The 14,568-nt window shown below is 48.9% G+C and overlaps 1 protein-coding gene across 1 annotated transcript; it reads left to right on the top strand.

The window, feature by feature from the left end:
- Window positions 1-5,994: 5,994 nt before the first annotated feature.
- Window positions 5,995-13,810, top strand: Mpi (mannose phosphate isomerase). The gene is made up of 8 exons (XM_055622425.1): window positions 5,995-6,056; window positions 6,482-6,609; window positions 7,316-7,516; window positions 8,769-8,910; window positions 9,226-9,408; window positions 11,483-11,656; window positions 12,630-12,838; window positions 13,091-13,810. The coding sequence occupies exons 1-8, from the start codon at window positions 6,041-6,043 to the stop codon at window positions 13,307-13,309; spliced, it is 1,272 nt and encodes a 423-aa protein (XP_055478400.1). The 5' UTR covers window positions 5,995-6,040; the 3' UTR covers window positions 13,310-13,810.
- Window positions 13,811-14,568: the final 758 nt, after the last annotated feature.

The following is a 14,568-nucleotide window of genomic DNA, read 5'->3' as shown; positions in this document are numbered from 1 at the left end:
ATGGCAAGCATTTCGCAAACACTGTCTCCACTGATAATTCCCTTACCTTTCTCTCCCTGTGTATGTTCTAATTACCCATTCAGGCTGGGCTCAGTGCCACCAGAAGTGGCACTGAACTCTCTGAAGTGGCAACTCTCTGATGTTGAGAGAATGAGAAAGGGACCCATGTGTGTTGGCCTCTGTCCTTCAGCCCCTACAGAAACCCTTGCGAGGGTGGAACGCTCAGTTGTCTGCATCCGGAGAGGAGATGGTCTGTAGAGTGTGAAGCTGTCCCACCTTCTCTCATACAGCACCAAGGCTGAGAAGCATGTTGAGCTGTTAAAGAGGGAACGAAACTTGATAATAACCAGTGTGGAGACTGCCTCCACAATCTGTCCATGTGAGACACCAGTGTGTGGGGGGAAGTATTTTGAGAAGGCAGAGGATAACTTGTGGTAGGTAGTTCTCCCCTTCTATCATGCGGATCATAGGGACTGAGCTCAGGTTGTCCAGCTTGGTACCAAGCACCTTTGCCTACTCAGCAATTTCAATGCCCTATTTTTGTTGTTGTTTGCTTATTTTTAAACAGGGTCTCTGTTGTTATTTTTGTGTGTTGGCCTGCCTTCTAGTACTCAGATGGAAGGGTGTCTGGGAAATCCATAGGTCTGGAGCGAAGAATCCGAGTCATAACACCAAATGTTGTTGTCTTTGTGTGTTGGCCTGTCTTCCTGACCAGGTGGGAAGGTGTCCAGACCACTCACAGTTCCAAGGCTGAAAATCTGAGTCACAGCTCTGAGGACTGGGAAGGCGCCCCAGCTCTGAGGTGGGACAGAGTCCCAAGGGTATCCTGAGGCACTGGAGCCCAGGAACCTCACAGCTCTGAGAGAAGCCCTCCTCAACAGAGAGGTTGCAACTCCCAAGGGAGGGTTGTCTCAACCCCGAGGAGCTGAGGAGCCCTAGAAGCCTGAGCTCCACTCCTTCTCCAGCCTGCTCCTTCTTTGTTTCTTCTTTCTTCTCTTCTTTCTCCTAACAGTGCGTCACAGCACGCAGTAAATCTCCTAAGAGATTTTTTGAAGGGACAAATCCAAAAGTGGCTGCCTCTGCTCTCGGGAGAAGGCAGCCAGGAACTGGAGCAAACACAGCCTTTATATAGGAATTCTTAGCGGGCAGAGTTTTCTGGGGCAGGGATTTCCAGAGTGTGAATTGGTGGGACTTCAAATCCTGAGCTGTGGTAAGCTCAGGGATTGGTGGGTTTTTTCTCCAGTCTTTTCACCTCAAATTTGCATACTCTGGAATGAGTCCTACTGAAAGGTTGGACATGATAGTTACAGAGGTATAGGGGGTGCAGGGCTGGGGCTGCTGGACCTCCTCAGGCAGGAGTCTGGCCCCTTTTCTGCTTTGAGGAGTTATAAAGTATACAAAGTGTCCAAAATTTACAAAGACTTCACTGTGAAGGCCACAGACTGAAGGATTATCACGGACAGCTTCCCTGGCGGAGGCAATGGGCATTCTGAGGCAGGAAAGGCGTCTGGTTCCCATGGGCTGAGGCAGGAAGAGTCACCATGGACAGCTCCCGCTGAGGCGTTGCTTAAGAGTTGCAGGCCGGGGCTGGAGAGATGGCTCAGTGGTTAAGAGCACTGTCTGCTCTTCCAAAGGACCCGGGTTCAATTCCCAGCACCCACATGGCAGCTCACAACTGTCTGTACCACCAATTCCAAGGCATCTGACACCTTCCCACGAATGCACATAAAATAAAAGTTAAATAAATTATTAAAAAAAAAAAAGTTGCAGGTCATCTTGTCTCTGCCTCCACAGCCCCGGAAAGAGGGGCTGACTGCCCTCAGAGGAGAAGGGGCACTGGCAGGGAACCACTTGCTACTATGCATTTAATTGGCACTAAACAGCTCTTGCAGGGTACTGTGGGCTGTTTGGATTTCCTGCTGCCTCAAGGGAGGAGTGGCAGTGGGTCACCACAGCTTGTGGGGCATCAGAAGGGCTTGGGGTGCCTTCCTATCTCACCTTAGTGGGCTGCTCCACTCCTGGGGATCGCCTCTGCCTGGGGCATCCGCTGCAGTGAACTCGCGGCCGCAGGTTACCTCAGCTCCAGCCTCACAGTCTCAAGTATGAAGGTGCCTGTCATCCTAGTGCTGGGGAAAGTAGAAACAGGAGGATCCTGGGAGCGCATTGGCCAGCTAGTCTAGGTAACTGGTAGGCTCCAGGTTCAGCTAGAGACCCTGCCTCAAAAATAAGGTGGAGAATTATAGTGGAGGAATCTCATTCCAAACCTCTGTCCTCCACACTTGCATGAACTAACCAAGCTTTTACACACATGTGCTTAATGCAATAAATAAAAAATATAGGGCACAGTGGTACACGCCTGTAATCTCAGCACTCTGGGAGGCAGAGGCAGGCCATCACTGTGTGTTCATCGAGGCCAGCCTGACTTACAAAGCGAGTCTAGGACAGCCAAGACTACACAGAGAAACCCCATCTCAATATGTATACATATGTATGTATGTATGTATGTATGTATGTATGTATGTGTATATATATGATAAATAAACCAAGAACACATGGTCTTGCACATGATGATAAACCCTCTCACACTGATGTACCAGCCTTTATGATTCTTAGATATACTATTTCCTTGTGATTTTTCCACTTTGAATTTAAATAAAAATTTTTGAGACAAGGTCTAATAGGACCCAAGGCTGTCTCAAGCTGGCCGTTATGCTAAGGGTGCCCTCCAATGCCTGATGTTCCTGTCCCCATCTGCTAAGTGCTGGGATTAAAGGCATATGCCATCACCCCAAAGAATAAGATCAGCGAATCCTGGGCCAGTGGTTTAATACTATTTGAAGCCCATCAGAGGTCCTTTGTTTTAGAAATCTAAAAAAGACTTACTGCACATTTGAAAGTCTTAGAGTCTGTCTTTTTACTTCCCTTTTTTAAAGAATATAGCTAGCTTTGCAGTTTCAGGTGGGGAAAGAGAACCGAAAGCAGCTTTTGCCAGGGAATAGTGTTTTAGTAGAAGCAAAGCTGGTGGGGACTAACAGTGCATTGCTCAGCTGTTCGCCTTCCAAATTAATTCTCTCTATTTTTTTTTTTTTTTTTTGGGTACTGGGAATGGAACCCATGGCCTTGGGAACATTGGAAAGTGCTCTACTACTGAATTACATTGTTAACCATTTTTACATTTTTGAATTTTTTAAACTTTTATTTCATAGGGTATGGTGGCACACACTTGTAATCCCAGAACTTCATAAACTGAAGCAGAAAAACTATGGTTAGTGCAAGGCCAGCCTGAGTTTCAGGCCTTCCTGAGCTACAAAGTCAGACCCTGTTAAAAGAGAGGAAGGAAGGAAGGGGTGTGTGTGTGTGTTGGGGGAAGGGGGATAAAAAGAAAATAACTTTGAAATACGAGTCTCAGCAACTTGCCCAGGCTAACCTTGAACTCACATGCCTTCTGCCTCAGTCTTTTGAGTAGTTAGAATTCTAGGTTCTCCAGGCACCCTGGTTTCTCTTACAGATAACTTTTCTTCTCTCTCTCTCTTTCTGTCTGTCTCTCTCTCTCTGTGTGTGTGTGTGTGTGTGTGTGTGTGTGTGTGTGTGTGTGTGTAGCTTGGGATGGGACCATTTTATCTCAACAATTAAATTTTTTTCTTATGTGAAAGATACTCCATGGAGGTGATTCTAATTATGGCTTCTGTGATGGCAGCAGTGGAATTGCCTCTTGAACTCCTGTGTCTAATTTTGCCTGCACATCTGTCTGGGTTCTCTGGAAGAGCAGTGTTATTATTGCAGAACCATTTCTCTAGCCGCTGTGTCTAATTATCTCTCTCTCTCTCTCTCTCTCTCTCTCTCTCTCTCTGTGTATTCATATGTGTGTGTGTCTCTCTTTATGTAGCCCAGGCTAGCTTGGAATGCATAGAGATCTTCATGTCTTTGCCTCCTAACTGCTTAAAGGTGTGTGCCACCATGCTCCTCTCCTGTGTCCAGTTACTATCCACACAACTTAGTATGGCTTGGGGGGTAGGGATGAGGGAAGGATCCAGTAATCTGAAGTCGGAGTATTTGAGCTGCCAAGCACATAATTCTCATGTTTTCCATTTCATTAGTGTATGAGAAAGCTTCCTTCGAAATGCAAGTTGGTTTATATAAACAAGAGAACTCCAGGAGGAGTTGATATCCACATGGAAAGAAAGTTTGAGTCCCCCCTCAAACTGTGGGATCACCCCCCTCCCCCCACACCCCATGTTTGTGTGTATAAGGGTAGAATCAGGTCTGAAGGGGCCTCACAGATGGCACAGAACACATCAGGACACCAAATTCTCAGCACAAAGGAGTTTTCTTTATCCTGGAGGGGACAGGCAAGTGGTGCCGCCTCTGGATTGGGCAAAAGCAGGAGCAGGTGCCTCTGCAGGAGTGGGTTTTAAGAGAAGGGCGGAGTCGTGGCTGGATGAGGTGGTGAGTCCTGATTGGACAGGTCAGTTAGTGTAGCCAAATAACAAATTTTGATTGGTGGACCTTGATGATTTGAATGTTGGACCTTGGTGGTCAGCCTCAGGAATGAGTTAGGCATAAGGAAGTGGCTTTAGGAATGAAATCTAACGGTTTTAGCAAGGGATAGGGAAGGAGAGAGGTAAAGGCCTGCCGGTGCTGTGTTTGCAATGCTTGGGCCTGTTGCAGAGCCTTTAAGGTCTGTAATGCCCCTCTCACCTTCCCAGGAGCTTTGACAGCTGTGGTTCTGGGTCCCCAGCTGGCTTCTCTCCTCCTAGGCTGCTATGGAGGTCCAGATGTCAGAAACTTTTTACAGAAGATATAACAAGATTACTCTGTAGCAGGACTCCATCCTTAGCCTTCCCTGTGTAGGGTTCCTGGTGACTCCCTCTCCTGCCCACAGCAGCTCAGCCTGGAGGAGGGCTGGGTTCTGGAAACACCTAGGATGGGAGGGTCAGAGGGACATAGAGAACTGATTGCTTTACAGTCCCCATAGATACTACAATAAATCTGGCAGAGCTATGTTACTATCCTCATTCTACAGAGTAAGAAACAGAAATCCAGAGGAGGAAAGGGGGTGCAAGGGATAGCCGCCATCACCGTCATAGTTACATCACACAAATAATCTTCTAACCATTGGGCACTTGGAGGAAAACCTGAAATCCTCATGAAAGCATATGAACCCCTACTCATGACCTTTCCAGTTTGCTGACTGCCTTCAGAGCATGTGTGTGTGTGTGTCCTTTGTCCTGCAATATTGACCTCTTTGTTATCTAATTGTGTACAATATATGCACATTCCAAAGTTGCAGCACTAGAGAATTCTTGGAAGTCTCTTTTGCCAAGAACACTCTTCATTCTTCCTTAAATCTCTCCTTCTTACTGGGGCTTACCCCGATGGCTTGTTGTGACAGGGTCTCATTATGTACCTCAGGTCGATCCCGAACTCAAGACAGTTCTTCTGCTTTGGCTCCCCAAGTGCAAGAATTATAGAAGTGTGCCACTATGGTTGGCTATTTATTGCCTTTGGACACACTGTTAAGATTTATTTAATTACAGCTGGATGTGGTGATGCACACCTTTAATCCCAGCACTTCGGAGGCAGAGGCACAGGCAGAGGCAGGTGGATCTCTGTGAGTTCGAGGCCAGCCTGGTCTATAAAGAGGGTTCCAGGACAGCCAGGGCATTTATAGATAGAAACCCTGTTTCGAAAACCGAAAAAAAAAAAATAAAAAAAAATTTTTTTTTAATTACTTCCCTTCTCTAGACTAGAAGCCCAAGAAAGCACAAAAGTAGTGCTAGCTTGTTCTCTGATGCATGCGAGGGACAGTCTGTGGTACTTAGTGAGTTCGCAGTACTTACATACAGATAGAAGGGGTAGGAAAGCAGGAGTGCTGAGACCAAGACTTAGGGTGAATGTTTTTGGGCAACGGGGCCTCGTGCCTGCGGAGGTAGGAGGCAGTGGGCTCTGGGAACTACATTTCCCATGAAGCTCTGCCCTCTGAAAAGCGGAGGCTTCTGGGAAGGGCTTACGTGCCTGAAGCCGGGTCTCCAGCCCTAGAATGGCGAGTCAACGAGGTGAGCCGTTGGCCGGTGCTGCCTTTCTTAGTGGTGGTCGCGTCCTGGGTCTTAACCCTGGCAGGACCTAGCAGGTCAAGACCATTCACGTTGAATGTCCGACAGAGGAGAGGATCTGGGGTGGAGATTGCCACCGAGGGTGCGAGGGTCGGAGGGGAGACTAGCGCCCCCGGGTGCACTCGAATCACTTTGGGACCGACCTAGTGCGGAGAGATGAGTAGTTCTTTTTCTCTCCCTGTCACCTAAACTCAGTTCTTGCCAATGTATCTGCCAGTCTTACAGGTGGGAACATCGAGGGTGTGGAAGAGAAGGGTGTCGTCTCAAACTCATAGACTCTTGTGTGGCTCTGCCCAGCTCGTCCCTGGTTCCCCAGCACTAGGAACCGAGGAGTGGAGTGGAAGCTGACCCTCTGTCTGTTTCCCCAGTGTTCCCACTTTCCTGTGTGGTGCAGCAGTATGCCTGGGGGAAGTTGGGCTCCAGCAGCGAAGTGGCGCGCCTGCTGGCTAGCAATGACCCAGTGGCCCAGATCTCAGAAGACAAGCCATATGCAGAGGTAAGACCCCGGCTGCACATTAGTTCACTTTACCCTAAGTGAGACCAAAGAGCCTGACACAAGCCATATGGATCCGTTGGGAATAATCTTTGTAGCCCATAGAAGAGGTCCTCTTGGTCCTTTCACCATTTTACATACATGCACTGTAATCACAGAGCCGGGGAGGCTGAGCTAGGAGAATCTGCCTGGTCTCTGTTACTAAGACCCTGTCTCATACAAAGGAGGATAAAACATCTGGAAGATAAACAGTCCCCTCCTCCCCCAGACAGGCTTTCTTTGTGTAGCCCTGGCTGTCTTGGTTCTTGCTCTGTGTACCAGACTGGCCTTGAACTCAAGAGATCTGGCTGGCTCTGCCTCCCTAGTGCTGGGATTAAAGGCATGTGCTGCTTATTGCTTAGCTAATTTTCATTTTTATTAATCCCAAATTTATTCCTTCTATTGAGAAAGGAAAAGCCACAACAAAGGAAAATTTTGTCTTTTGAGACTGAAATAAGTGGATGTCAACTCCGCATAGAGCTGTTGTTGTGACTCATGCTTTCAGAGACATTCAAGTGTCATTCTTCCCACTGGTCAGACACTGGTAGAGTACTTCCTTTCCGTATGTAAGGCCCTGGGTTTGATCCCCACACCTCATAGACCAGTGCATGCCTCACACATACAGGGGTGTCAACTGCTGTCTTCTTTCTCAATTTTTCTGTCCTTCCAGCTATGGATGGGGACACATCCCCGGGGGGATGCCAGGATCCTTGACAACCGTATTTCCCAGAAGACCTTAGGCCAGTGGATTGCTGAAAACCAGGACTGCTTAGGCCCAAAGGTCAAAGACACCTTTAATGGCAAGCTCCCCTTCCTCTTCAAAGTGCTCTCAGTGGAAACAGCCCTGTCTATCCAGGCGCACCCTAACAAGGTACAGGATTAGAGTGTGCAGAGGTCAGGGTGGGGAAGGGCTTTTGGTGGGCCTTCTCATAGATTTTATTGCTGCTTTCTCCCTGCCCATATGAGGCTCTGGCTCCGGGCTAAATCCAAGTCATACTAACCCCAATTTGGCTGCTCAAGGACAGAGGCTGGTAACACATACATAAGCCGACTCTAAGTGGACAACTGACTGCCTATGCCAAGAGAGCTTCTCCAAGTTTGTCCTTGGCTTCCCCTCCCCCAGCCTAGTCTATTTATATCTGCCATTTCCTCACCTGGCTCTCTTGGAGAGTTCAATTCCAGAATTCCAGGACAGGGCAGGCACCCCAGCTGCTGCCTCAGCTGCACCCCGCACTGTTATCTTCTTGAGCAAGGCCCAGACCAGCTTAAGCAGTCTTTCTAAACTCTTATTTTTAAAAATGTTTAATACTTACTTATTTTATGTATCTGAGTGTTTTGCCTGCATGTAGGCCTGTATACTACATGAGTATAGTGTTCAGGGAGGCTAGAGAGGGCTTTGGGTCTCCTGAGATTGGAGATATAGATGGTCATGAGCTGCCATGTGGGTGTCGTGAATAGAACCCAGGTCCTCTGGAAGAGCAACCAGTGCTCTGAACCATTGAGCTATAGCTCTAGCACCTTTTCTTTTTTTAAGATTACTTTATATGTATGCATGTTTGCCTCCATGTATGCATGTACATCACATGCTTGCTTGGTGCCTTTGGGAGTAAGAGGCCAACAGATCCCCTGGAACTTGAAATACAGATGGTTGTGAGCCACCATATGGGTGCTGGGAAAGGAACCCGAGTCCTTTGCCAGAGAATCAAGTACTCTTAACTACTAAGCCAACTCTCCAACCCCTAATTTTGTAGTTTTTAAACACAGGTCTTCTGAAGCCCAGGCTTCAGACTTATTATGTAGCTGAGGATGATCTGAAACTCCAGATAGTTCTAACTCTATCTCCCAAAACAATCATATACCCACATCACACAGCTTATGTGCCTGTTGTTGGGGTTCTTCAGCCAAAGCCAGGTCTCTCAAATCTATCCTAGCTCTCCCCTAGATTTGGCCCTTTTCTCTGCCCTTGGGCTGAACCCCAAGTTTCTGCAGATGCCTTGACTGGATTCATTGCCAGAGATAAGCCAGTGCCATCTGGCAACTGGGACAGATGGGCAGCAGGGTGTGCAGAGGCTGGTACTCCTGCTGATAACTGTACCCCATTGTCCTCTACTGTCCACCCACAGGAGCTGGCAGAGAAGCTGCACCTCCAGGCTCCACAACACTACCCTGATGCCAACCACAAGCCAGAAATGGCCATTGCCCTCACTTCCTTCCAGGGCCTGTGTGGTTTCCGGCCAGTGGAGGAGATTGTGACCTTTCTGAAGAGTAAGGTTGGGCAGGAATGATAAGGGCATATGTACTGGGCATGGGACATATGGGGAACCTGGGCTAGAGGGGAAACAGACAGAGTAGAGTCTTGGTATTATAGGGACTAAAGGGATCTTGGCCTCATGAAGCAGTTTTAGGGGCCAGTGGGCCTGGAAGTGAGACCAGGCTCAGCTGTGGTTGCTGGTGGCGAGCAATGTTTACATGGCAAGGCTTGTGTAGCGCAAGTGGGTTTTTGGTTAGGGATGCAGTGGAGGTCCTCACTTCTTAGGCCTGTCTTACCATTCTTGACATCTTGGCCTGGCCACCCTGCAGAGGTGCCTGAGTTCCAGTCCCTGATTGGAGATGATGCCACAGCACAGCTGAAGCAGAGCGTGAGCGGAAATCCTGGGGCCATGGCCTCTGCTCTAAGGAACTGCTTTTCCCACCTGATGAAGAGTGAGAAGAAGGTGGTGGTAGAACAGCTTAACCTGTTGGTGAAACGGATCTCCCAGGAAGGTGGGTGTGGCGGAGGTCTGGGCGGGCTCCGGACAGAGGCGTGGATGAGGCCATGCAGACAGTGTTCCCACCCCTCCCCTACAAAGGGAACACTAAAGGGGGCGGAGCTTAGAAGGGCGCTAACATGGCTCCTACCACTTCTTTCCCTGTCTTTGTGGAGTGAGGCCCCAGGCTGAGTGCCGCTTCCAAAGTGGTTTTCTCAAGGTGGCTGGAGGCAGGCTCACCCAGAGGGGTTGATCAGTGCCCTCTGCTCAGGCATCCCCAGATTCTTCCCAACCTTCCAGCTGCTTCCCAGAGGGCAGACTTGCACTAGGAAGCCTGGGGGAGCAGGAAAGGACCAAGGAGTTCATCCTTCTTTAGAGGACCCAAGCCTTGTGCTCTTAACCATTAGCTCTTCTTAAATCCTTCCAAGATGTCTAACCTTGTCCTAGCAGAGTGCAGGAAATGGCTAGAGTGGGGGTGGTCACTGTTGGCCTGAAGAGTCAGTACACAGCGAGAAGGCTGGCAGACTCAGCCTGGAGCTTATGTGGCAGCTCCTCGATGAGGTCTTAGCTCCTTGCCTGATAGGCCAGCTCCTCCAGGCAGCCCCAGAACCCTCTCTGGTTCAGTCTTTGCTTAAGTCCCTGCTGTGTCATCTTTGCACCAGAGCCTTACTCTCTTGATGGAGCATACCCTCTTGTTTTGTGTTGTAGTGGTTCTAAGTGTCTTATCTGCTTGCATGTTATTGGACAACCCTGGCCTGACCTCTGTTCTGACATCCAGGTGTGCAGGGACCTCTTTGAGCTATGTGCTCACTTGTTAAAACCAGGGTTCTCTAGGCCAGAGAACTTCATGTTTGTCCCAGTGTTGAGCAGAGTAGCCACTAAGCAAATCTCTGTATAAAGATACAAACTGCCCTCCCACTTGGAACACTGCTTTCTTTATTGTGGTTCCTTCATATTCTGAATACACTCCTCCCTTCTCTGCATGCTCCAGGAGACTCAGCTCACCCCGCCCCCACCCTTCTAAGATGCCTCCTTCACCCCTCCAGCCCAGGCTGAGCTCATCTTCCCTTGGTCAGTCTCCAGGGTACATTTTGGTCTGCCTTGTACTCTTGTGGGTAGACAGCCGTCCCAGTTTGCCTAGGATGGACAGAGTTCCTGAGACACGGGAGTGTGAGTGCTCACAAAGGTGAGGTCCTTGGCTAATAGGGAATTTGGCACTTCGTGAATTGGTTGGGTTATCTCCGTATCTATAATAGATTTTGAGCTCAAGGACAGTGAGTGGTCCCTAGTCAGGAGATTGTTTTGGAGTAATTGTCTGGAGATGTTTTTGTCAAAATCTGAACTGAAGATAGTGGTATCTGTGTTTTAAATATTTTTCATATATTTTTTCCCTAACTCCTTTTTGTTTTTGTTTTGTTTATTCAACAGAGGGTTTCTTTTGGTAGCCCTGAAACTCGATCTGTAGACCAGGCTGGCCTTGAACTCAGAAATCTGCCTGCCTCTGCCTCCCTACTGCTGGGATTGAAGGTTTGTACCAACACTGCCCAGCTTCCTACCTCCCTTGAAGACAAGGTTTCTTGTAACCAAGGCTGGCCTCAAACTCATTATATGGCCAAGAATGGCCTTACAATTCTGACACTCCTGCCTCTACTTCCCAGCTGGGATCACAGGCACATGCCACCATCCCTGGTTTTTTGTGGGGGTGAGGATCAAACTTAGGGCTTCATGCATGTTGGGCAAGTACTCTACCAACTGAGGTCCATCTCCAGCCTGTATTGTTTGAGACAGGGCCATAAGTATTAGAACTCAGTAGATAGCCCAGTGTGCCCTTTGCTCATGGTGATTGTTCTGCTTTAGTGCTAGGATTACAGCTGTGCACTACAATGCCCAGCTGCTGCAGCCAGGCCAGGATGAGGATGGTTGAGGTGAGAGAAGGCATTTTTGTGCAAAGATGAGGGATGTTTAGGAGAGGCCTAGCATAAATGCTGCACTCTTATGGGCAGGGACGGTTCACCAAGACTCCCTTGTCAGGGTGAAGTCGTAGATACCATGTATGTCTTAGTGGCCTTGGGATGCTCTGTGACCCTCAGTATCTGCCGGAAACAGCATGGAGGATATCTGTGGGACGCTCTTGCTACAGCTCCACCAGCAGTATCCGGGTGATATCGGATGTTTCGCCATCTACTTCCTGAACCTGATCACCTTGAAGCCTGGGGAAGCTATGTTTCTGGAGGCCAACGTGCCCCATGCCTACCTGAAGGGAGGTGAGCCGGATTTTAGTAGTATGCCCCATTGCCATCCCTGGGACCTTGTTTATTCCTGTGGATGAAAGAGGATGGCTGGTGAGGCCTGCTGTTAGGGTGGTCGAGCAGTGTGGATGGGGGCTGCCTGTTGGGTGCTAGATAATGTTTACAATCTGCCACCAGCCACAGTTCTGATGTTGAGCCCCTCTGACGACTGTTGAAATCAGTTTGAGCAGAGCTACACTGAACAAGGCTGCTCTTACCTGTCTTCTCGTTTGTGTTTGCACAGCAACTCTATCTGCCTGGAGATTTTACACTAAAGTATGGGTGATGCAACAAAAGGACGACATTTGTCTGTGCAGGATGCATGTGGAGCTCAGGAGCAGCTTGGGGCTTGATTCTCGTTCTGCTTTGAGGGTCTCTTTTGTTGTCCCCCACCCCCACATACACCAGTCTAGCTGGCCTGTGAACTTCCAGGAATTCTCCTCTCCCCCATTAGGAGTGCTGAAACTACAACTACTTGTGCTACACCCCAGCTTTAATGTGGGTTTCTGGCATCTCAACTCAGGTGCTCATGCTTGCATAGCAAGTACTTTTACCCAGTGAGGCTCCCTTTTCGTTGCTGTTCTTGTTTTGAGACAGTCTGACTCTGTAGCCCAGGCTGGCCTCAAACGTGTGGCTGCCCTCCTACTTGAGCCTTTTGAGTGCTGTGATTATAGATATGAACCGCCATGTCTGAGTGGCTGTCCCATTTGACTGTTGGCAGTTTAGTCACAAGGGTCTATGCAGAAGTGCAAGATAAGTCATGTTAATTTAGGGGTTAACATAATTTTGATGCCTATTAACTGTCATCATATTCTTCCACAATGCTATTCACACATTTTAACTTCATGTATAGACATTCACATGGCCTACATTAGGAGGCCAAGCCCTGGAGAGCCAAACTGTATGGCTTACTTCACCATCTTAGCAAATGACATTTATCTGTCCCCAGACTGCGTGGAATGCATGGCATGTTCAGACAACACTGTGCGTGCTGGCCTGACACCCAAATTCATTGATGTGCCAACCCTGTGTGAAATGCTCAACTACACACCTAGCCCCAGCAAGGACAGGCTGTTTATTCCAAAACGGAGTCCAGATGACCCCTATCTCTCTCTCTATGACCCCCCTGTGCCAGACTTCACTGTTATGAAGATGGAGGTAAGTAGGTGGGCCTAGGGGGTACCCTTTGTGTAGCATGTTAAACCTACAGAGATACACTTGGGGCTGGATTTCCTGTCAGCCCACCTAGTTGGAGCAGCCACAGTGCCCATCTGCTTCTCTGCCGGGGGCCAGATGTGGGCCTCCATGATGTCAAGAGCCTGAACATTGGGGAAGGGGGCAGCGGGGTCCTTGAGGTGGTTTTGAACCCAGGAGCAGAGTGTAAACTTTACCATCACTTCTTTCTACCAGGTCCCTGGCTCTGTCACTGAATACAAAGTCTCAGCACTTGACTCTGCCAGCATTCTTTTGATGGTCCAAGGGACAGTGACAGCTACCACACACACAGTCCAAACAGAAATCCCTTTGCAGCGTGGTGGAGTGCTCTTCATTGGGGCCAATGAGAGTGTCTCACTGAAACTTACCGTACCCAAGGATTTGCTGCTCTTCCGGGCCTGCTGTCTGCTGTAGAGACCAGTGTCTAGTCTCCCTGCCTGTCACCTGTATCCTGGCCGGCTCCACTTTTCAGGTCCAGCACGATCCCTGTTCCAACTTTGCACTCTTTGGGTGCGTGCTGGAATAGAAGTAGTAAGTTTGGCGTTAGTGACTCCAGAGCATGCTCAAGATGAGGGATCTGTGTGAAGCCTGAGGCCTGTCACTCCACTGTACTCAACACTCCTTGCTCCGCTACCTCTGAGCCAGGTGTGTCCACTCAGAAGGCAACCATTCTGCCCCATTTAATGAGTCAGGCTAACAAAATGTGCATCATCCAGCATTAGCTCAGCATCCATCCGGAGGGACAGCCAAGGCACTGTCCAAGAACAGAGCTCTTGCCCTGGGACTGCCTGCCCTCTCAGTTGCAGAGAAGGAAAGGGAAGGGGTAGGCCAGTGGAATACTGAAGCTTATTCCTTCTCGCTCTGTCAGTCATTAAAGATCACTTGTGTTGAGGATAAAGACTAAAGAGCAGTCAACCTTTGGTATTTCTGTCCCTGATGTGGGCAGAAAGAGCACTCTGATGTTGTCCAATTTTGATTTTAATTCTACTTCATGCAGCTTCCTGGGGGTGGGCAGGCTGAATTCCAGCCTTTTATAGGAAGGGTGGGAGAGGAAGCCAGCTGCAGCCCGGATACACAGCTTGCAGGTGGGCCTTGGCTGCTCTTTTAGCTTACTTTTTTTTTTTTTTTTTTTTTGAGATTGTCCTCATGTTCTGAAGTTTAGCTTTGGAGTCAGCCCCTGCCTCAGCTTCATCATGGCTTCAAGTGTGCGCACAACACCTCCATGTTATTCCTCAAGCGCCATCCACTTTTTTTTTTTTTGAGACAGGCTCTCTCACTGGCCTGGAATTTACCAATTCAGCTAGGCTGACTGGCTAACAGGCCTTGGTGGGTCTCCTGTCTTGGCCTCCCCAGAACTGGGATTACAGGTGTGTGCCTCTACCTCTGGCTTCTTATTTGGGTGCTTGAGGTAGAAGGGTTGGGGATGTGAACTCAGTTCTCATACTTGCACAGTAAGCATTTTAACAGCTGAGCCATCCTCCCCCTCCCTTTTATGTCTTTTTGAGGCTCTCGTGTAGCTCAGGTTAGTGTCGTGTACCGGGGCTGGAGAGATGACCCCGTAACTAACAGTACTTGCTGTTTTTGCAGAGAGCCTAGCTTTGGTTGCTCGCTCCCATGCGGTGCCTCCCAGCTGTAGCTCCAGTTCTAAGGGATTTGATGCCTTGTCTAATTTC

This window comes from Psammomys obesus, unplaced genomic scaffold (genome assembly GCF_907164565.1).
Source record: "Psammomys obesus unplaced genomic scaffold, mPsaObe1.curated_primary_1811, whole genome shotgun sequence".
Classification (NCBI taxonomy): Eukaryota; Metazoa; Chordata; class Mammalia; order Rodentia; family Muridae; genus Psammomys; species Psammomys obesus.
The sequence above is the reverse complement of the archived record's forward strand: the minus strand, read 5'-3'. Positions and strand labels throughout refer to the sequence as shown.